Consider the following 21,216-nt stretch of genomic DNA (forward strand, 5'->3'; position numbering starts at 1 on the left):
ATCATGGCAAAAATGTGTGTGGTGGGGGCTGGGGTCGTGGCTCAGTGGTAGAGCACTTGTCTCACATGTGTGAGACACTGGGTTCGATTCTTAGCACTGCATTCTAAGCAAAATGCACAGGATGTTTCTGTCTGCGTGACCAGTCATGGTCTGCCCACTCTGGGCAGCAGGGCCCAATGGTGGATTGGGAAGGGCTTGGTTCTGGTGTCCAGATCCTGCATGCCCTGTGACCAGGCAAGTTGTTCCAGGGCCCACAGTCCTGATGGCCTGGAAGGAATGACCTCAAAGCTTCCTATAGAGTGTCTCTGTGGGACAACAGGGTGTAGTTGTTCCATTGTCCTTCTGTCTGGCCCAGGGAGTCCCTCTTGTTTGCTTTGGTGGCTCTTATCCTAGACTCTTCTTTCTTTCACACTCTCCCAAAGCATTACATCACACCACCTATTCAAACCCTGGGTTTCTTTGGCCCTATCTTCAATTCTTCCTTCAACTCTTCAAATAGTTGGTGATTGCCAGGCTCGGTGCCTCATGCCTGTAATTCCAGTAGCTTAGGAGGCTGAGGCAGGAGGATTGCGAGTTCAAAGCCAGCCTCAGCAAAAGTGAGGCGCTAAGCAACTCAGTGAGACCCTGTCTCTAAATAAAATACAAAACAGGGCTGGGGATGTGGCTCAGTGGTCCAGTGCCCTGAGTTCAATTCCCAGGACCCCGCCTCCAGAAAAATAATGTGATTACTAAAGAGGCTGGAGAGGGCTGATCCAAGTTGCCCACAGGATTTGCCCACTGACCTTTGTCCCCTTCCCCTGCTCCAGCAGAAAGTCTCCCCTCGACTCAGGGAGCGTCATGACTGAAGTTGGTTGGTGGAAGTTGACCTTCCTCCGGAAAAAGAAATCCAGTCCCAAGGTGCTGTACGAGATCCCTGACACCTATGCCCAAATGGAGGAAGGCACAGAGACTCCGAGGCCCGACACTGGAGGCCCCAACAGCGACTTTAACACTCGTCTGGAGAAGATTGTGGATAAGAACACAAAGGGCAAGCACGTCAAAGTCTCCAATTCGGGTCGCTTCAAGGAGAAGAAAAAAGTCCGGGCCATGCTGGCGGAGAACCCCAGCCTCTTTGATGACCAGGAGAACAAAGGACAGTGAGAGGGGCCGAGGAGGATGCTAGCATCTCCCTGCTCCTTGCCATCAGCTGGATCTGAGACAGGAGCTTGCCACGCTGGCCTCTGGTCATAGCTGAAGCCTTAGGGGCAGTTGTTGCCTGCTGGCAGGAAACGTCTGGGTTTTAAGTTTGTGTTTCTGTGCTCCAGCTTTGTGTAAGGCCTGGGAGACCCCAGGCTCCCCTCCTCCTCCCCTGACCACATACAATGGCACTCTTGAATGAGGAGGAAAACTACTACCCTGGAAGCACAGCCCTCCTTGGAGGTGAGCGAGGGGAGTAGAGAGGAGGAGTGGCAGACTCCACCTCCCCTGTGAACACAGGGTCAAGGGTGAGTTTGAATTGTTGCTCCCTCTACTTTCTCTACTTGTAACTGTTCCCTGGACCAATCCTAGGAGAGCACATTTTCCAGAAGCCACAGCCACGTGATTGGGGGAGGGGATGGTTTCCTTGGTGCCAGAGGCGGAGATGTTGAACTTGAGCTCACCTCTTAACACAAGTGGTAAACTTCCTGGAACTTTGCCCCCAGGTGTGGAGTAGCAGAGGACCCAGTCACTCCCTGGGAGAGCTGCAGAAGGCCCGACCAGTGACCCCCCAGGTTTCTGTGTTGCCACTTGTGCAGAGACCCTCAAAGGGAAGCCTCACCAGCCAAGGAGCCAAACTGGTGGTGTGGGTGGGAAAGCTCTGGTAGGAACTAAAAGCAGCCAGTTTTCTCCTCTCCTCCTTCGATAGTATTTAAGACATGAATCATGGAGCTTTGAATTTTGTTTAAAAAGTAATTGAAGGTTTCTCTTTGTGATAAACAATTCTGTAAAAGCAGAGAGTCTATTTATGCTCTTATCTTGCATTTATGGAGATGTGTGTTTTTTATGTGCTCAAACTGTTTCTTAGAGCTTCAGGAAGTGTCCTCAGGTGTGTGAGCATACGGGACCTTGTTGATAATTCCACCATCAAACTAGGCTTAGTATGGAGGGAGACAGGAAGGAGCTAGTTATACACACTTCAATGGTTGGTTCCTTCTGGGCAACAGAGAGGCCATAAAAGTGGGCCAGTACTTTCGTGACTGATCCTAAAGTCTCTGTGTGGTTTGGGATCAGGATTCAAATGCTGGCTCCCCTACTTAGTAGTTGGGTGACCTTGGGAACATTTTCTCAAAGACTACTCTGAGCTTCAGTGTCCTCTTCTGTGAAAGGGGTTGTAGTAGCACCTATTCATAGGGAGTGGTCTGTATGAAATGGCCCATAAGGGGTCCCATACTAGGTGCTCAGTTAAATGTTGGTTTCCCTCTTCTTTTCTTTATTACAGAATAATAAAGAAATTACATCATGCCCACAGCTTCAGTTTAAGAATGAAACAAGAACTGTCTTCCTATAATGTTTAGGGCAGGCTCTTTTTAAAGGCAGGAGACCTGGGAACTGGAAAATATTGGACAAATCTCTGGAACTTATGGTGGGAACAGGGAGAGTCCAAGGTGGCCACTGAACTATGTGGCCCTGCAGCTTCCAGATAGCTTCTTGCAGGCTGCTGGGCCACCCCACCCCAGGGAACTGCCTGGAGAAATTTATTGCCAAAACAAACAGACCTATACAAGGGGGCCTTTGTTAGGTGCCTAACCCAGAACAGGGGGAACTCAGAGGATGAGTGAGGGAGACCAGGAGTTGGAGGAATGGAAGGTGGGTTCAAGGGTGCTGCCTTCCTCAAGGACTCCTCTCCTCCACCTCCCCACTAAACTTTCTATGTTCTCACCAATTTCTCAATCCATACAGCCTCTTATGGAAGAGCTCAGACCTTCCCTAAACATGTAGTCCTGCCTACTGTTAATAACTACCATTTACAGAGCACTTATAACAGGTAGCAGGGACACAAGCATTCCACAGGCTTCCTCATTTAATCAGTTCATTGCAGGAAATGGGTACTATTAACCCCATTTTCCAGATGAGTTAACTGAGGCTTGGGTTAAATCACTTGCCCCTGGTTCAGGCGCTCAGAGGCAGAGCTGGGTTAAAGTCAACTTGGTCTGTGCCTATAACCACTGCCTCTATGGCGCCTTCCACTAGAAAATGAGGTTCAGAACAAAGAAAGAAGCATTGTTAGTCACCTTCTTCAGAAGGGGAGTGGGGGAAGAGAGAGGGCAATGTCTGGGCCTTAGAATCCTGGGAGGTGAGGGCCACTTAAGGGTTCCAGATAGACCCTGGAACAGTAGGGAAAGAGCCAACAACCTCCAGGCTGGCTGTACTGTAGACCCCATATTGTAGGACCTCCATCACAGCCCAACTGGGGGTCCCTGAAGTGGGAGATGAGGATGGGCACTGGGACTGCATTGCCACCCACTCCAATATCACCATCACCCCTCTTTTTTTTATATTTTTTTTTAGTTCTCGGCAGACACAACATCTTTGTTTGTATGTGGTGCTGAGGATCGAACCCGGGCCGCACGCATGCCAGGCGAGCGCGCTACCGCTTGAGCCACATCCCCAGCCCCACCATCACCCCTCTTAAGTAAAAGGGTCTGGAGCTCCCTGTCCCTTGCATGCTGACCTTGCTCACAACCCTGAAGTGATCGTCACAGGAATCTTCCAGGAAAACTCCACACATATACAAAGAAGTTGCAGAGCTAGCTGGGATAAGATGTGGCCACCCAGGAGTCTGAGCAAGGCAGCTGAAAGTTTTCAGGAGACAGGAGGAGGAGAAGGCAGAGGAGAAGGAGGAGGAGGAGGAGGAGGAGGAGGAGGAGGAGGAGGAGGAATTGAGAGTGCAAATATGTGCAGGAGCGGGGAGAGGCTATGGGTTATCGACCACAGTTTCACTGGGACACCACCCAAGTGGAGGAAGAGGTAAGCAGGCAAGGCTGGCTGGAACTGCCCGCTACTACCCCAAAGGGGCCCACTCTGGGTGTCGAGCTCCCCCTGCTGGACGTCCAACCTGCAAGGCAAGAAGCTGGTAAATTCCCAGCTCCTCCTTTCTTGGGAGGTGGGGGAAATCAAGCCAGGTTAAACATTAATACCACACTTGGTTGACAGGCTTTTATTACACACTTGGCACAGCAATTGATAGAGAACTGAAAAGGAACAGCTGAGACCAGGCTCGAAGCTGAGAGGTGACACAGCCCGAATAACACAGATGGGGTGTAGTACTTTTCACACATACACACACACACACACATACAAATGTGTGCTCATAAAAGTTGCAGCCATGGCACAACAAAAGGGACCAAGTAGGTAAGGCTGCCCAGTAAAGTGACCACAGGGTCAATGTGCCTTCCTCCATTCAGGCTTAAGCAGGGATCAACACAGGAGAGGGCTGCCCTTGGAGGACCCCGGCCAATAACAGACTGAAGCCCACACCCATATAGTTAAAGGAAGTACAGTTTACAGAGTAGCAAGTTCAAGGTCAACCAGTGCAAATAATTTTGGCTCTGTCACAGCAAATATTTACCAGCCTGGTTCCTCTCCATGGCCAATAGGCCATTTGGCCATGTCCCTAGTCAGCAGGCCTGTGCTCAAGAGAAGCAAATGCAGTGTAGCACAGAAGACAGACAAGGGCTATGAAAGGCTCACCAACTTTGTGAGTGGGAGACCTTGCTTTAGAGGTTGAGGCCAGTGCATCTGGTCACTGGGAGTCTTGTAAAAATGCAGAACTGGATTCATTAGGTCTGGGTGGAACTGACGGCCTGCACCTCTAATGGACTCCCAAGTGATGCTAATGCTTCTGGTCCACAGACCATATGGCAAGTGTCAAGAATTTCAGACTATAAGGTCTCAATTTTGGCTGCACAGATTTCCCTGAGGGGCATTTAAGTTCTCCAATGCCCCGGCTGCACCGAGATCAGTTAAATCCTCTCCAAGGATGGGATCTAGGGCATCTAGAGTTTTAAACTTCCCTGGGTAAATTCAATGTAGGTGAAAACCAGTGACCTAGGAATTATCTTCAGCAGAGGTGAGGAGTAGGGGAAGGGAGTGCGTGGATAGTCCAAACAGAAAATCTCTCTATATAATAGTTTTATATTTGGAAAATAAGTATATGTGTACCTACACATGTGCATGCCTGCGTACACTAAATTTCCATAAATGAACATGGTCAGTTAAGTTTTATAAAAATCTTTCTGGCTTATAAGTAACAGCACATGAAACCTTCTACAAAATTTCTGATGGGCTAGGATCCAATACATCTAGTGATAGAACACTCACACACAATAGATGGCTCATTCCAATTTCTCTCCATATTGAGATGAAACCTACTTATCTATAAATTTTACCTATGGGTCCCTAGGAACTATAAAGAATAAATTTAATCTTATGCATATTGCTATGTTTCAAATAATAGAAGGCAGCAATCAGTGGGGGTGAATGTTACAAAAATAATCTTTCATAAATTAGTTCATGTTCTTTTATTTGTAAATTAATTCTAGTTTAATCTGAGAAAAGAAGAAGAAGAGGAAGAGGGAGGAGAAGGAGGAAGAGAATTTATATAGATAGTAGGGTGTTCTGAGACAGGAGGAGGAACCACACAGCAGAGACAAGACAAGGAGGGGTGCAGGGCACTGCAGGAATTGCAACAGTAGCAGCCAGAGGCTGTTTCTTGGTTGCTATTAATGACTTCTTAGCTACAATGACTTCCAAGGCTCTGGGTCTCTCCGTTTCAAACTTCAAATTATTAACAAGAATATCTGATTGACTAGATTGGCTCAGGTGCCTGCACTGGGACCAATCAGTTTGGGGCAATAAGGTTTACATAACAGACTGGGAGTGGGCCAGAAAGGGAGTCACACCAGCCACCACCCCTAGGGGGAGCTATTTAAAAAATCACAGGCAAAGTTAAAAAAAAAAAAAAGGGATGATTACAGGATTCTCCCGCATGTGTGGTTCTCTAGATTCAGTACAATCCATTCCAGCAGCTAACTGATGCCCAACTGAGTACACAGAACTCATAGAAGGAGATCTGGAGAGCCACAGACATAAAGGGTGGGAAGGGAAATGGACCGAATTTTAAAAAAGGGCCAGGCTCCCAGTCCCATACCCTCTCAGCACCTCATCCCTGTTGCACTCTAGCCAGCCTCCAGTCAAGGTGCAAGTCTCTCATAGAGCCAGCCTTCCTCCCCGCGATGAGTCATGGGCCCCAAAGGGGAGTCTCCTATAGAGAGGTCCCGACGAAAGACAATCCGGTCATGTAGCCGGTTGGTTTGGCCTTGCCAGAACTCTATCACCTGCGGGCACAGGACATAGCCGCCCCTAGGAGAAGAAGCAGAAGTTCACTCTCCACTCTCACCCCTCACCCCAGGCTCTCTGGCATCAGATGAGCATAGCTGGGAGGAGCAGATCTAGAATTCCACACACAGGGGTTCTGATGTCCACTTCTGGAGGACAACCTGGCATCACTCACCAGTATTTGGGCTTGGGCACCTCTTGTTCCTGATAAAGCTGCTCCAGTTCCTCATTTTTCTTTCTCAAATACTGTTCAGGAGAAGAATATGGAGGAAGATCCAGGCCCAGCGATGATTCATTTAAGGACTTACTGATTTTGTGCTTTGGGCTAGGGGCTGAGGACACCCAGGTAAGCTAGGCAGACTGGAGCACAGTCAACAGAAAGGCCAAACAAAGGCAGTCCATTCCCGCCACCCCTCTCTTCCCTAGGGAGATCATCCTTTTCTCTTTGCCAGAGTCAGAGGGCTCTGGAATTCCCTGGGGAAACCCTCACCACTTGGAGGACTACAGGGGAACCCCACTCACCTCCCGATCAGGGATCACAGAACTCTGGTGGCTAACCACAGCACCAATCTGGCTGCTCTTGGGGCGGGAGTGGAAGTAGCACTCAGCCTCCTCCTCAGGCAGCTTCTTCACGGAACCCTCCACACGCACCTGCTCAGGAATGGACCCTGGCTGGGTGGCTTTCGATGCCGATGGCCCTTCCTACCAGCACAGGACCTGATTCTATGTGTTCTCTTGGCTGCCTCTCCTCCCCTGCCCCAGATAGACCAGCTGACTCAGCGTTGTGTGAGAGGCAGGGTGCCCAAACATAGGCAAGATATGTGTCCAGTTGGGGAGCCTTCTTTAGGCTAATCCATAAACGTGTTCACACGAACTCAGTTCACCCCAGGCTGTCCTGGGAACACTCACTTACCTGGCGGTTAAGGGGCTCCCAGTAGAAGACAAGGGAAGCAAAGGGATTAGAGTCCTGGAAATGAAAGAGAATTCATGGATAACCATAAGGACAGCGAGAAGATACTTCTGACATGCAGGGTGAAGGCAGGAAATATGCAGCATGCAGGCCCCCAGCAGATGCATTCATGGTTATATCATTTAAACCCTCAAAGATAGGCCTACCGCCCATCACAGATGTGGAGACAGGCTCAGAGAGCGTGTCAGAGTTCACATACTAAGTGGAACAGCTGGGTTTAAGCCAGTCTGACTCCAGAATGAGATTTGGGCTGGCATCAGTAGTGCATGCCTGTAATCTAAGGAACTTGGGGAGGCTGAGACAGGAAGATTGCAAAATTCAAGACCAGCCTTAGCAGCTTAGTAGGGTCCTAAGCCACTCAGTGAGACCCTGTCTCAGAAAAAAAAAAAATTCTAAAAGGGGGTCTGGGGTTGTGGCTCAGTGGTAAAGTGCTTGCCTAGCACATGTGAGGCACTAGGTTCGATTCTCATGTATCATATGTAAAAATAATAAAATTAGAAAATAAAGGTTCACTGGCAACTAAAAAAAAAAAGTCTAAAAAAAAATTCTAAAAGGGTGGGGACTGTAGTTCAATGGTTAAGCACCCCTGGGTTCAATCGCCCGTACCAAAGTCAAAACAAAACAAAAACCAAAATAACAACAAAAAACGAGTTTTGGCTATTTCTGTCAGTCATAGATTTGTGAGAAATGCATGTTTGGCTGGCATGGACTTAGGTAGGATTTCTCATTTTGGACTTATTCACTGAGTGCATACAGAATGCCAATTTTGTGTCCGACACCATGAGAGGGACTGCAGGTAAAACAGATAAAAAAGATGCAGCTTCCTCATTATTAAGTATAACTACAATGCATCTATTAAAAAAGTTTTTTTTAAAAAGGATGCAGCCTCTATACCCATAGTTACTGTTTAGCAGAGGAGACACATATTAGTCAAACAATCACATAAATAAGCACATAGTCAAACTGGAAAAAACTGGCAGAAAGGAAAGTTGCAAGTTAAAATGACAGCCAACAGCTTCAGAGCTGACTCGGCTGACTTTCCTGAGGAGGCAACACTTGGGCTGAGACCTAAAGGAACAGGAGTTAATTAGGCGTCTATCAGATGATAGAGGTAGGGGTGGAGAAAGAGAATTGCAATTGCAAGGCTTCAGGTGGAAGGGACCCTGAGCTCGGGAGCTGTGGACAGGGGTGCAAGGCATGAGAAAGCCATGCAGGCAAGGGTGGAGGCTGGGCCCACAGGTCCTTCGAGGATTGACCCTGAACCCTCACCAGCTCTTTTCCTTTTCGACTCTCGTAGTTAGTGAAGAAGCGGAAGCCATCCTTGCCAAAGCCCTTCAGCAGCAACATGCGGGCAGAGGGTTTTCCGTCTCTAGGGGCACACAGCAGAGCGCTGTAGTGAGAACCCAGTTCACTGTTCTTGCCTTGATCCTCCTTCCCATAAGATGTCTGAGCATCCACTCTGTTATGCCCCCTTATTTGGCTCTCAGGCAACCCACTCCCATGTGCCCCTAGGGACTTGTCCTGGTGGTACAAATATGACACCACTGCCTGGTGCCCTGTCATAGACTGTCTATAAATCCATATGTTGAGGCTCTAACTTCCAATGTGACTATATTTGGAAACAAAGCCTTTAGGGAGGTCATTAATGTTAAATAAGGTTGTAGGGAAGGGGCCCTGATCCAATAGGACTGGCATCCTTGCAAGAGGAGAGAAAGACAACAGCGCTCTCCCATGCATATACAAAGGAAAGCAAGAACACAGTGAAAAGGCAGCTCTCTATAAGCAGGTGAGACACAGACAGGTCTTACTAGAAAGCAAGCCTGACAGCACCTTGATTTTGGACTTTTCGCACCAAGAATTGTGAAAAAAAAACTTCTGTTGCTTTAGCCACATAGTTCTAGTACTTCGTTATGGCAGCCCTAGCAAAATAAGGCCCTAAGAACAGGGACCAACAATAATGCCACCACCCTGTGCCTAGGGGTCATAGAAGGAGCTATAATATCAGGTCCTCTGCATGGAGCTCTGAGGGATACCCAGAATAGTATAAGAGCCCTGCCTTTAAGCCCTGCACTTTAGTGAGGGGATAAAAGATGAATTAAATAAGAAGTTTTGAGATGTGCCAAAGGGTATATGATTGATTGTCAAAAGTGAATGATAAGAGCCAAGCACTGAGCTAGGATTCATGACAGGGACAGAGCTCCTGGGGTGACCCCATCTTGAAGGGCAGATGGGGCTTGGGCAGATGGGGAGAGAGGCAAGGGGTTGTGTATGGGTACATCAAGGGCTGAGATCCCTTTAATCACTGAAAGGGAATTTAGTGGCCTCATTTTTGGTTTACCAGTAAGGTTCGGTTTATAGAGGCCCAAAGAGGATAAGTGACTTGTCTATGTCACACAATATTTTAATAACTGAGGTGGAACAATACATTTGGCTTTCTAATTTTCCAAATTCATCTGTACCCAACCACATGAAGCTCAGAGATATGCCCACCTGGTGCAGGTGGCCAGACACATGGCGTTGGCTTCCCCGATGTCAGGGCATTGAACAGCCTCTTCAAACCAGGAAGCAAACTGCTTAATGGGGTCCAGAGAGGTCAGATGAGTTTCTTCAAATGCCTGGGAAGGAAGTTTTATTTCATTTAATAGACACATATAGTGCTTATTATTTACCTGGCACTGATCAAAGAACATTTTCTGTAATACTGGGGATTGAACCCAGTGGTGCTCTACCACTGAGGCACATCCCCAATCCTCTTGTTTTTATTTCTTATTTTAAGACAGGGTCTCACTAAGATGCCCAGTCTGGCCTTAAACTTGCAATTCTCTTGCCTTAGCCTCCTGAGTTGCTAAGATTGTAGAATGACACTACTTGCAGCTCTTTCTGTCCTCATAACAATGACTTCACAACAAAAAAACAGTACCCAGGAAATAAGTTCCATGCCCTATTTTACAGGTGAAGAAACACATACACAGTCTAAAAGACTTGCTGGATCCCACAACTAGAAAGGAATGAATCAGGGTCTCAGGATGTCAAAACTCTGTGTATCGGAATCACCTGGGGAGCCTAAAAAAGGATTCCTGTGTTATCCACCCCACAAACACGTGATAAATTTTCATGCAAATAAGTCTGAGGTTTAATGAGATACTACATTTTTTAACAAGCATATCTGGAAATGCTCGCATGCAACCAGATGTGGTAACCATAAGTCTGGATTCCCGGTTCCAAGATAATTCTCTTGTTCCCAATCCTGAGAAGGGAAAGAGGTAAGCAGAAAGGAGGTGCTGAAGGTAAGTGCTAAGATCACTTATTTAACTCCCTCCTCCTTATAAGCTGTTTTATCACTGTTATAACACTTATCACTGTTAAGTAAGTACTTTATAGGTGAGGAAATTGAGTCCCAGAGAGGATAAGTGCATTGCCCAAGGTGACAGGCACATCCAGTAGATGGATGAATTCCATCCCTGATGGGCTTCAGAGTTTGAGCTTTAACTAGGATGAGCTTCCTCTTGACCCACCTTCATTCACGTCTCCCCTAAGTCCCTCCCCGATGGTCGTCTCTGAATCCCGCTTCTCCCATCAGGTGGCCCCTGCAAACCCCTCCCCTCCGTGGATGACTCTGCGGCCCCCTTCTCCCGCCCCTGCGGGAGGCCCTGCCCGAGCGGCGGCACCTCTCGGTCCCCGCGGTAACTCTTCCGCATTGGTCCCAGGTCCATGGCAGCGCCGCGGCTACACAGGTGGCGGAGGTAGCCCGGCCACTTAGCAGGTCGTCCAAACGTCACAGTGACGCCCCGCAGCCCGCACGTCATGGGGACCGCTGGTCATGTGATCTGGCGTCGCCTAACCCTGGTTCCGTTGGGTTCGGAACCAATTTCTCAGCCTGGGCGTCTAACTCGGGAAGGAAGGATTTGCTAGCGACCCAGATAAGCTAACAGGTACTAAGTCCTCGGAGCCAATGGGTGTCCAGGATCGGAGGAGGGAGACAGACACGGAGAGGTCATTGGTTGGAGTTTTCCAGGAGCATGGCCAATTAGAGAGCGAAGAGAGGAACCCAGGGCCCAATGGGCAGCGCCTCCGGGGGCGGGAGCAGAGAGACAAGGAAATGCTGTCACCGCCGTTAACACGCACGTGGAGGTTTGTTAAAGGTATAGGTGCTGCAGTAGCTCAGGTGGGGATCCGGGGAGGAGTCCCTGGGGGCTTGAGGAGAGTGGCCAGTAATAAGTGGGAGCCCCATCGTAGGTAACTGGAAGCCAGTTTTGGGCAGGAAGTTCCACCTAGGAGGGGAGGTTGGTGGACTGGCAAAGAAAAAAATGGAAAATGGAATTAGGGGGTCTGACTCCAAGGCAAGGTGAATTGGGACACACAGAGAAAGGGGCAGTCTGATTGGAGGAAAATTGTGGCTTGAGAGTGGGAGAGGTTGAAATAACTTTTCTGGATCATACACTTGCTATGCAGTGGGGATGGGGGCTGGAACTCTGAGGTCTGGGGAGGTGCACTGGGGTCTGGAAGAGACTGGGATGAGAAGGGAGACCACTTAATGGGAAAGAAAAAGAGGGAAATTTGGGGTCAAACCATCCAAGATCAGACCCCTCTACCTCTTCTAGATTTGATCTCCCTCCCTCCTGCCTCATATCTCAATTCTGCTGTCTTTTTTCCATGATACCATAAACAATGGTATCATGATACCCTGTCCAATTGCACCAAAGTTTATACCAGCCAGAGTTCTGTTAGATGAGAGGTTATCACTTTCCCACCTCTCTCAGGCCTCTCCCATCTTGGCTGTTTCCCGTTTTTCACATTTTGCCTTTCCTAGGTAGTAAGGATAGTCCTTAGGTCAATGCCAGCAATATCCAAGGATATAGGGGAGCAGGTGACTGTGCAAAGCCACTTCCAGGCTCGTACATAAGACTGAGAAATGGGAAACCTGCCAATGCTCATCCCAGCTTTGACCTGGCTGGGGCAGCCTGGGGTTGAGGCCACCATCATCTGGAAGGTTGCTGCAAGAGCCATCTAGGCAGGCCCCTAGGACTGTGCCAGGTAAGAGGGACTCCCGGTCTGCCTGGGTGTCTGCATTGGATACCTGTCAACCTTTATTATGTATTCATGGCTTGAGCCATATAGAATCTGGAAGACACATTTGCTGCAAAGAAATTAGACCGTCTCAAGACTTGATTTAATCTTTGGATTCTCCACTGGTTAGATTTTTTGATTCCATCATGATTGTTGATTTTTGATTTTTGATCAATCTAGATGGCTAGATTGTTGACTAGACTTACTTTCTTGTTGAAGTTGCCTTTCCAAATGTCTTCCCCAACCCCCAAGCCCCTGCATGTGAACCTGTGTAAGCAATAATTAGTATCCTTCATGGGGCCATGCTCTTTTTGCACTCCTGGGCTATTGCTACCCTGGATCTGCATTCTAATGGGCACCGAGATTAAGATCATTTGTGTAGTTTGCTTAAAAGTCAAGAACTGCAGGGCACGGATGGTGGCACATGCCTGTAATTCCAGCTACTCTGCAGGTTGAAGCAGGAGGATTGCAAGTTCAAGGCCAGTCTGGGCAGTTGAGCAAGACCCTGTCTCAAAATAAAAAATAGGAGGGGCCGGGAGACGAAGCTCAGGGTTTAATTCCCTGAACAGCAGAATAGTTGCAGGTATTTAACAGATGTTTCCATAAGATAAAGGGAAGCAAAACGAGGGGACAGACAGTCCAGAAGCCTCATAAAGCGAGCAGATGTTGGATTTGTCTTAACAAGTGTTTGCCAGATGGACAATGAGACAGGCATTCAGGAAGAGGGAAGATGGTGAGTAAAGGCATGACACCTGGGGAAAGGGAGGACTGTTGCTGGAGCCTGGCAGTCAGAAACAAGCCAAATGAGCCGGCAGAGCCCTGTGTTGGGTGCTGGAAGACTCCCCACGAAAGTGGTGAGGGCCAGGCTTTTTTTTTTTCCTGTACTGGAAATGAAACCTAGGGGTGCTCTACCACTGAGGTACATTCCCAGCCCTTTTTATTTTTTGATAAAAGTTTGGCTAAATTGCCGAAGCAGGCCTTGAATTATAGGCATGTGCCACCACGCCCATCATGAGCCATGCTTTTAATACACAATGATTCTATATTGAACTAGAGTCTAATTCGGATTATTTATTATTTAAGACCAGATGGAGAGAAAAAAGGGCTAGATTCTGACAGCCTCTCTCTTCCTTGACAGTTATCGAGGAAATTCACGGCTCATTCCTTTTTTTAAAAATTTTCCCCCTTTGTCTTGAAGATAATAAGTAGGCTTGTGTTGTGCTTTTCTGTTTAGTTGGATTTGGTGTCTGGATCACTCAGCAGCCTGGCTGCTGGCTGTGACTGCTACTTATGCAACCCCTGGCAAGGGTTTTCTGAGTGGGAGAAATGAATTTTTTATTGGTGCTGCTTTTTCTCTTCTTTTTTTTTTTTTTTTTTGGTACTAGTTATTGAACCCAAGGGCACTTGTTCTACCACCGAGCTACATCCCCAGCTCTTTTTATTTTGAGCTGGGGTCTCATCAAATTGCCCAGGCTGGCCTTGAGCTTTTAATCCTCCTACCTCTCAGCCCCTTGAGTTGCTGGGGTTATGGACATGCACACATGCCAGGCTGGTACTGCATTTTCTTTAACACTTTGCCATATCCCCACACTTTGTAGTATTATTAATCTTTTCTTGTGAAAGGCTGAAGTGAATAGAAAATAAAATTTCATTATATAGAGAGTAATACTGGTTTCTCAATATGAAACAAAAAAGTCTGTGTGTTGGGAACTATGCCTTGCCTGTTTTTTTCCTAATGCTTTTGCATTTATTTTCTTAAACCATGTTTTTCTCTACTTATCTGATGGGATTACTGGGTTTCTGTTTTATTTTATTGATTGGATTTATGTTTTGGAACCTGCCTCTGGTGACCAAGTGGATAATTGACAAGGCAGGGTAAGACTGGTGACAGGGAGATGCTGCCCAGTGTTGTTGAGGTGGACACTGGGACTGGCATGGCTGATGCATGAATGTTGGGAGGGAGTGCGGAGAGGAGAGATCACTCACTGGTTTTTGGCAACATGGGTGGTGCTGCTAATTCATTGGGGCATGTTGGAGAAGGGAGTTTGTGGGGAAAGATGAATTCCTTATCATATCTGTTGAGAGTCACCCATGTTTGATTAGGTTAGATAGTAGAGTCCGGAGCTTAGGGGAGATGTCAGGCACTATGTCACAAGTGGAGGTACAGGGACTAATGAGATGTTTGCTGAAGAAATATAGCCTTGTGAAGGGCAGAGGTGAGAAGTTACAGTCAGGAACCAGGAGGCAAGAGGTAAATCTTTAAATGAGTAGCTACTTCATGTCTAACAGAGCAAAAGTTTTTGTTCATGAAGAAGCCATCACTTCATGAAACTGGACCGATTTAGGCATCATGAGCCTCTGAGGTGACACTTGAAGCTATAGGGAAGATGAGAATGTCTGAGAAGAAGGGAGAGGACGTGGGAATGTTAAACACTGTGGGGAAGGGGAGAGGTCCAGACTGTAATGATGAAATAGAGACTCAACTTGCCAGCAGGAGCCCTATGACCAGCACAGGGTTGGAGGCCCGGGGCTCAGGATATTTCTTACCCTTGCGGTGAACTTACCTTGGAGCCTCGAGGTAGGGACACCAGGACACACAGAATGGTGGGTGCTTGGTTCCTTGCCAGCCGGTGCCTGAGCTCTGGGTAGGTTATCAAGAGCTCAGAGGGGGCTGGGTCCTCTGAAGCCCGCTGTGGGATGAGAGGAGGCTGAGCCTTATCCAGGCCCTGCCTGTGGTACTTGGTGGTTAACCTTCCACGTGCTCCCAGATTGCCTCCCACATCCATTCTGTAGTGTTCATTTGTGTGACTGATACTAGGGATCAGAGTGGGAGCTGCTTCACGGGGGAGATCACATCTCTTACTTTCTCTGGCTCTTTCTCAAAATCCCAGCCAATAGGGTGTGCTCAGGAAATGCTGATCTGTAACGATTATGCATAAATTGCTCTTGTTAAGCCTCTCTGTACAGTTGGGGGCTAGGCAGCAACAAACAGGAGAACGTGTTCGTTGATGGGAGGGATGTTAAGCTTTCAAAGGCCTAGTGAATTATGTCAGTCTCAGTCCCTGGACCAGCTGCTTTGGTAATTAGTGGGGGCCACAGGCAGTAGATGGAGGCCACGAGGTGGGTTTTCAGGCAGGCCCAGAAGATGGGACCTGGCGGCTTTTCCTTTGGGAAATTCTGGTCTCTCTTGGCACTTGGCCTGCCCTGTGTCAGTTCTCATTTCCTCTTGGCCCAAGATCTCTGTGAGCAGGTTTCTAATCCCCCTCTCCAAGCCCTGAGTGCCTGTGGTAGCCCACCGTGGTTTGCTTTTTTCTCATCCATGGCTCTATTCATTGATTCCTCTTCCCAGCACCTCTTATCTCTTCTACTTCCCGAGTGCCTGTTCACCTAGGAAACCCAACTGTCACCTGTCCTGAGATTACTCTGCTTCCTTCCTTCCTTCCTTTTTTAATTTGTTTCTTAGAAAACCACATATATTTATCCTGTATTTTTTTTTTTGAGCATTCAAGACAGTGTCTTAATTGTCACAGTAGACATATCCAGGACTAAAAGGGTTTTCCAAGTTGTTATGATTTGCATTTTCCGGGAGGGGTGGGCAGGAAGATACTAGTGATTGAATTCAGGAGTTCTTGACCACTGAGCCTCGTCCCCAGCCCTATTTTGTATTTTATTTAGAGACAGGGTCTCACTGAGTTGCTTTTGCACCACACCTTTGCTGAGGCTGGCTTTGAACTCGTGATCCTCCTGCCTCAGCCTCCCGAGCCATTAGGATTACAGATGTGGGCCACTGCACCTGGCTCTTTCTTTTTTATTTTCAATTAATTAATTTAGTTTTTTTAGTCGTAGATGGACAGATGGATACAATACCTTTATTTTATTTATTTGTATGTGATGCTGAGGATCAAACCCAGAGCTTCACACATGCCAGACATGTGTGGCTTCACCCCAGCCCCAAAGACTTCGGTCAAATCATATATTGTCTCTGAACTAAGTAAGATCTCACCCCAAATTAGGGTCCCTAGAGTCTATGTTACATTAGTTATAAGCCCCCTGATGGATCCAGGGGGGCCTGAGATGCTACTGGTGGCTCCTCGTGAGGGCTGGGGCAAGGGGCAGCATGAAGGTGGGCTGCCCATAGCAGGTGCCCATACCTCAGTTTCCAGAATCTCTGGATCCCAGTCGCCCATTACATTAGCCCACTCTCCATAGGGAGTGTTGACCACTCTGACTGTGAAACTGGTTGCATGTTCCATCTGCTTTGATTTTCACTTGTATGTTGCATTCCATTTCTTTCTTTCTTTTTTTTTTTTTTTTGGGGGGGGGGGTAGTGCTGTCAGGGATTGAACTCAGGGTACTTAACCCTTGGGCCGCATCCCCAGCCCTTTTTATTTTTTATTTTTATTTATTTATTTATTCATTTGTTTAGTTACTTTTGGTGCTAGGGATTTAACCCAGGGGCACCTAACCACTGAGCCACATCTCCAGCCCTTTTAAAGTTTTTTTTTTTTTTATATTGAGTCAGGCTCACTAAGTCGCTTAGGGCCTCTCTAAGTTGCTGAGGCTGGCTTTGAACTTGTGATCCTCCTGCCTCAGCCTCCTGAGTTGCTGGGATTACAGGTGTGTGACCTTTTTTTTTTTTTTTAAACATATTTTAGTTTTAGGTGAACCACACCTGGCCCTTTTTATTTTTTATTTTGAGATAGGGTCTCTCTAAGTTGCTTAGGGCCTTGTTGAGGCAGGCCTCAAACTCATAATCCTCTTGCCTCAGCTTTCCAAGTCATTGAGATTACAGGACGCACCACTGTACCTGGCTGTACTCCATTTCTTGACTTAAGTAAAAATTTTTTTTTTTTAATTTTTAAAATGTTTGAGGCAGTTTTAGATTTACTGAAAAGTTACACATATAGTACAAAGATTTTCCATATACCCTTCACCCAGCTTCTTCTAAAGTAAAGAGCTTACTAACCATAGCACAGTTACCAAAAACAAGAGATTAACAGTGATTCATAGGCTTTATTTGAATTTTGCCCCTACCCCTAACTAAAGTCCTTTTCCTGTTCTGAGATCCAGTCTGTCCTCACATTGCATTTGGTGGTCTTGTCCTCTTAGTCTCTAGGTCTCAGTCAGTCTTTGAGCTCTGTTGTCTACATCCCCTGACACACACACTTAAGAATGGGTATGGAGCTGGCAAGGTGGCTCACAACTCTAATCCCAGAGGTTGAGGTAGGAGGATCGTGAGTTCAAGGCTCAGCCTCAGCAACTTAGCAAGGCCCTAAGCAACTCAGTGAGACCTGTTTCTAATCCCTTTTTGGGATGTGGCTCAGTGGCTGAGCGCCCTGCGTTCAATTCCTGGTACCAAAAAGAAAAAAGAATGGGTATGGAGTGTGGAGAGAGAGGGGTCCACATCACTCTGGGAATGATACAGCAAATCTGGTTGGAGACAGAACTGAAGGTCGGGTTGGACTTGGGTGGGGGTAGTTTGCAGGACTGTGTAGACTGCAAAGCCTCTGCCATATTCCCTTTTGCCTGTGGTTAAGGAAGATGCTACTAGCCTGACTCTGTGTGTGTATGTGTGTGTGTGTTTCTATTAGGATCTGAAATAGGACTGTTTCCTGAACTCAAATCTTGTCCATCCCTGGGGAGGCCAGGGTGTCCCCTTGCTATGACCTCACCAGTCCATGATTTTTTTTTTTTTTTGCCGTACTGGGGATTGAACCCAGGAGTACTGTACTCCTGAGCTCCATCCCTACTCAGTCTTTTTATTTTGAGTTCTTTTAATTGTATTTCTTACTATATTACTAAGATTGGCCTCAAATTTGCCATCCTCCTGTTTCAGCCTTCTGAGTCCTGGGATTATAGGCATTACTACTGTGCCTAGCTCCTGCCGTATTCTTTTTTAAATATTTTTTTAAAGACTTTGATGGACCTTTATTTATATGTGGTGCTGAGGATTGAACCCATACCTCACACATGCTAGGCAAGTTCTCTACCACCAAGCCACAACTCCAGCCCTCCTGCTGTATTTTTAAACAATTGAGCCAACATTTAAAGATTTGGAGACTTGACACAAAACACTGTGTTTTAAGTCAGCTTTCCAATATTGCACCTAACAGAATGCCCGAGATAAGAGGAAGGTTGTTGCGGATGGGAGGCTGAGGCAGGAGGATTGCAGGTTTGAGGCTAGCTTTAGCAACTTAGTAAGACCCTGTGTCAAAAAAAAAAAATAAAATAAAATAAAAAGGACTGGGAATGTAACTTAGTGATAAAGCACTCCTGAGTTCAATCCCCAGCACCCAAAAAAAAAAAAAAAAAAAGTGTGGGGGCTAGGATTTCAACTCAGTGGTGTAGAGTGCCTTTGGGTTCGGTCCCCAGTACTGGGGGTTGGGAAGAAAGAAAGAAAAAGGAGAGGTTTATATTTCAGCTTAGTTTTGGAGGTTTCAGTCCATGGTTGGTTGGCTTTTTGGCCTGTGGGGAGGCAGTAGATCATGGTGGAAATGCATGATGAAGCTGCTTACTTCATGTGGCTAGGAAGGAAAGGCAGGAAGAGGAGGGGCTAGAGTGCCAATATTCCCTTCAAGGCCATGCACCAATGAGCTGACCTCCTCCAGGTCCACACCTCCCAATGGCACCACAGGCTGGACCAGGCTTTATTTTTTTATTTTTTTTTTTTTGGACCAGGCTTTAAACACATGGACCTTTTGAGATGTGCAGGATCCAAACCATAGCACTCCACATTTCTAGCTTCTCTTACAAAAGTCAACAGACGTGGCATTCTTGCACAGCACCAACTGGCCAAAGCCAAGTAGGGACACCCAGTTGGTGGAGTGTGTGTCCCAGTTTTGGGTTTTTGTTTCAGTGCTGGGAATCAAACCCAGGGCCCTGGATGTGCTAGGCAGGCACTCTGCTACTGAGCTACATCCCCAGCCCTGTGTGTCCCAGTGTCATAGTCATGTACTCCCCAATATTTCATTTGCCATGGTGCTTGCTCTGTTTTCCTTACAGTTGAAAATGGTTTCCTTTTGGTCCCGAAGCCACTGAGTGCAATGGGCTAGTGTTTAATTGAAACACGTGACAGCTAGAGAAGAAGCCCCCCACCCCAATGGCCTCGGGGGCCTGAAGAATGCCCCAGGAGGAAGGTCTGACTAGAAGAGACTGGAATGAGGTAGGGTAGGAAGGAATCAGCCTTCAAGGGAGGGAGGGAGGTGGGGAGAGCTCCTAGATCACAGCTCATCTCTAAAGGATGCCAAGGTGTCAGGTCAGTTTCTTCCCTGAAAGCATAAGGCACCAGCCTTGGAATCCACTCCCAGGAACAGTAATTCTTTGTGCCTAAGAGCGAAATCAAGAACGTGTGGCAGAAAGGAGCCAGTTGATTAATACATCCCTTCTCTCCACCAACCCCTCATTCAGAGCATGCAAGGCAGTTTTCCAGCTGTGCCACCCACACATAGGGAATAGGTAAGTGTACCTCACGCCTTCCCCCAGCTGTCAGAGCAGCAATGAGATGCAGGGCTGATGGGCTGAGGAAGATGTTCTCTGCCAGGGTCCATTCAGCTACTGGTCTAGTATTTTGCCCAGAGAATTGAATGTAACGGGAAGGGTCTCCCTGCCTGCTGACAAGTGAGCAAAGGCAGAGAACCTGGATCCATCTAAGATCCTTGTCCTTTTTATTTTTTTAGCCCTGTGCAGGTCAACTGGCACTAAAAGAAAAGCTGTTTTGTAGCAATGCAGGTAGCTGGCAACAAAGGCAAGAGGACAGGGCAGTGAGAATGAGCCTCACCACTCCTGAACAGGACCGCCACCCTGGCTGTCCTGAGGGTGAGTAAAAAGCACATTCTGTTCTCTGCGTGCTTGAGATGATTCGCCTTTCCCTTCAGCCCCAGATGCTCTGCTCTTCAGGCCCCAAAGAGATTTAAATATCAGCTCTGACCTTTACCTGCATAATACAACAACCCTGGACTTCCTGCCTCCCCCTCAAAAAAAAAAAAAAAAAAAATCCCCACCAAAATTTCAGATCTGTAAAACCTTGCTAAAACCAAAAGGTGTCCATCAACTGACTGCCCTCCCTGGGATGCTGGACAAGGGGACAGAAGAAAAACAGAACCTGGCCAGCCAGGGTCCTTTTAGGAAAAGCTGGGCTCACAGGCCTCTAGCTGCTGGGCCCTCTGAGGAATCTGTCTGGTCCTGTGCCTTAGGAAGGGCCCTGAGTCCTTGGGAAACTGTTTTTTCCAGACTCTGAGCCTTTTGGAAGTGGCTGAGCCAAAGTCCCTTGGCTCTTCTCCCTAAACTTATTATGGGCTATGAGGCCAAAGCCCTCCCCTCCAGGACCTGGGAGTTGAGGGGGAGTCAGCTTGCTGGCTGAGGGAGTGCCTGCTGTAACTTGTCCCTGTGGCACCTGCTCTGTGGCAGAAGCAATACTGGCCTGTGGGAAAAACAAACAAACACTAGGTGGGCCCTGGCCTCTGAAGGTCCCTGGAGATGCTCTGGGGACTTCACTGTGAAGCACATATGGCTGCAGCCCCTGGGCAGGGTCCTATCTTGGTCCTGGTGTGGATCGCTCTGAGAGACAAAGGCTCCCTCCTCTGGAGTCCTTCTCTGAGCCCTCCAAGGTAAAACAGAAAGGAAGCCAAACTGCCAAGGTGCAGATTTTGCCTCAGGCAACTAAATTTATTAGCAAGAAAAAATTTTAGTCAGCCCAGCACTGACCAACAAAGTACATTGTTAATAAAGGATAACAAATCTGTCACTTAATTCATAAAACATACCTCAAGCAGTTACAACTAAAAATAAAGTTGGATTTTTGTTTAATTTAAAAGCCTCAAAAA

General features: G+C 47.4%; 2 protein-coding genes and 1 long non-coding RNA gene across 4 annotated transcripts; 2 read left to right on the plus strand and 1 right to left on the minus strand.

The window, feature by feature from the left end:
* The first annotated feature begins 475 nt into the window (after window positions 1-475).
* On the plus strand, window positions 476-2,920 carry PRR15L (proline rich 15 like). The gene has a single exon (XM_081271961.1). The coding sequence runs from the start codon at window positions 838-840 to the stop codon at window positions 1,138-1,140; it is 303 nt and encodes a 100-aa protein (XP_081128087.1). The 5' UTR covers window positions 476-837; the 3' UTR covers window positions 1,141-2,920.
* Window positions 2,921-3,859: 939 nt separating this feature from the next.
* Window positions 3,860-11,257, minus strand: PNPO (pyridoxamine 5'-phosphate oxidase). Of its 2 annotated transcripts, XM_081270307.1 has the most exons (7): window positions 10,996-11,257; window positions 9,818-9,942; window positions 8,597-8,696; window positions 7,271-7,324; window positions 6,880-7,008; window positions 6,533-6,603; window positions 3,863-6,381 (listed from the first exon to the last, which is right to left on the minus strand). In XM_081270307.1, the coding sequence occupies exons 1-7, from the start codon at window positions 11,131-11,133 to the stop codon at window positions 6,213-6,215; spliced, it is 786 nt and encodes a 261-aa protein (XP_081126433.1). In that variant the 5' UTR covers window positions 11,134-11,257; the 3' UTR covers window positions 3,863-6,212. The 2 variants fall into 2 exon arrangements, with proteins under 2 accessions (XP_081126434.1, XP_081126433.1); XM_081270308.1 differs by lacking the exon at window positions 6,880-7,008 and having other exon boundaries at window positions 3,860-6,381.
* Window positions 11,258-11,422: 165 nt separating this feature from the next.
* On the plus strand, window positions 11,423-20,248 carry LOC308636396. Its single transcript, XR_014019396.1, has 4 exons — window positions 11,423-11,469; window positions 19,397-19,556; window positions 19,802-19,849; window positions 20,071-20,248. It is a non-coding gene; the product is annotated as an uncharacterized lncRNA (long non-coding RNA).
* Window positions 20,249-21,216: the final 968 nt, after the last annotated feature.

This window comes from Spermophilus citellus (assembly GCF_964194105.1).
Source record: "Spermophilus citellus genome assembly, chromosome: 17".
Taxonomy (NCBI): domain Eukaryota; kingdom Metazoa; phylum Chordata; class Mammalia; order Rodentia; family Sciuridae; genus Spermophilus; species Spermophilus citellus.

Coding starts and splice junctions, on each gene's coding strand:
- PRR15L (XM_081271961.1), top strand. CDS start 838: ATGACTGAAGTTGGTTGGTGGAAGTTGACCTTCCTCCGGAAAAAGAAA.
- PNPO (XM_081270307.1), bottom strand. CDS start 11,133: ATGACGTGCGGGCTGCGGGGCGTCACTGTGACGTTTGGACGACCTGCT. Junction 8,697..9,817: donor TGTCTGGCCACCTGCACCAG/GTGGGCATATCT, acceptor GTGTGCCCCTAG/AGACGGAAAACCCTCTGCCC. Junction 6,382..6,532: donor GTGCCCAAGCCCAAATACTG/GTGAGTGATGCC, acceptor TTCTTCTCCTAG/GGGCGGCTATGTCCTGTGCC.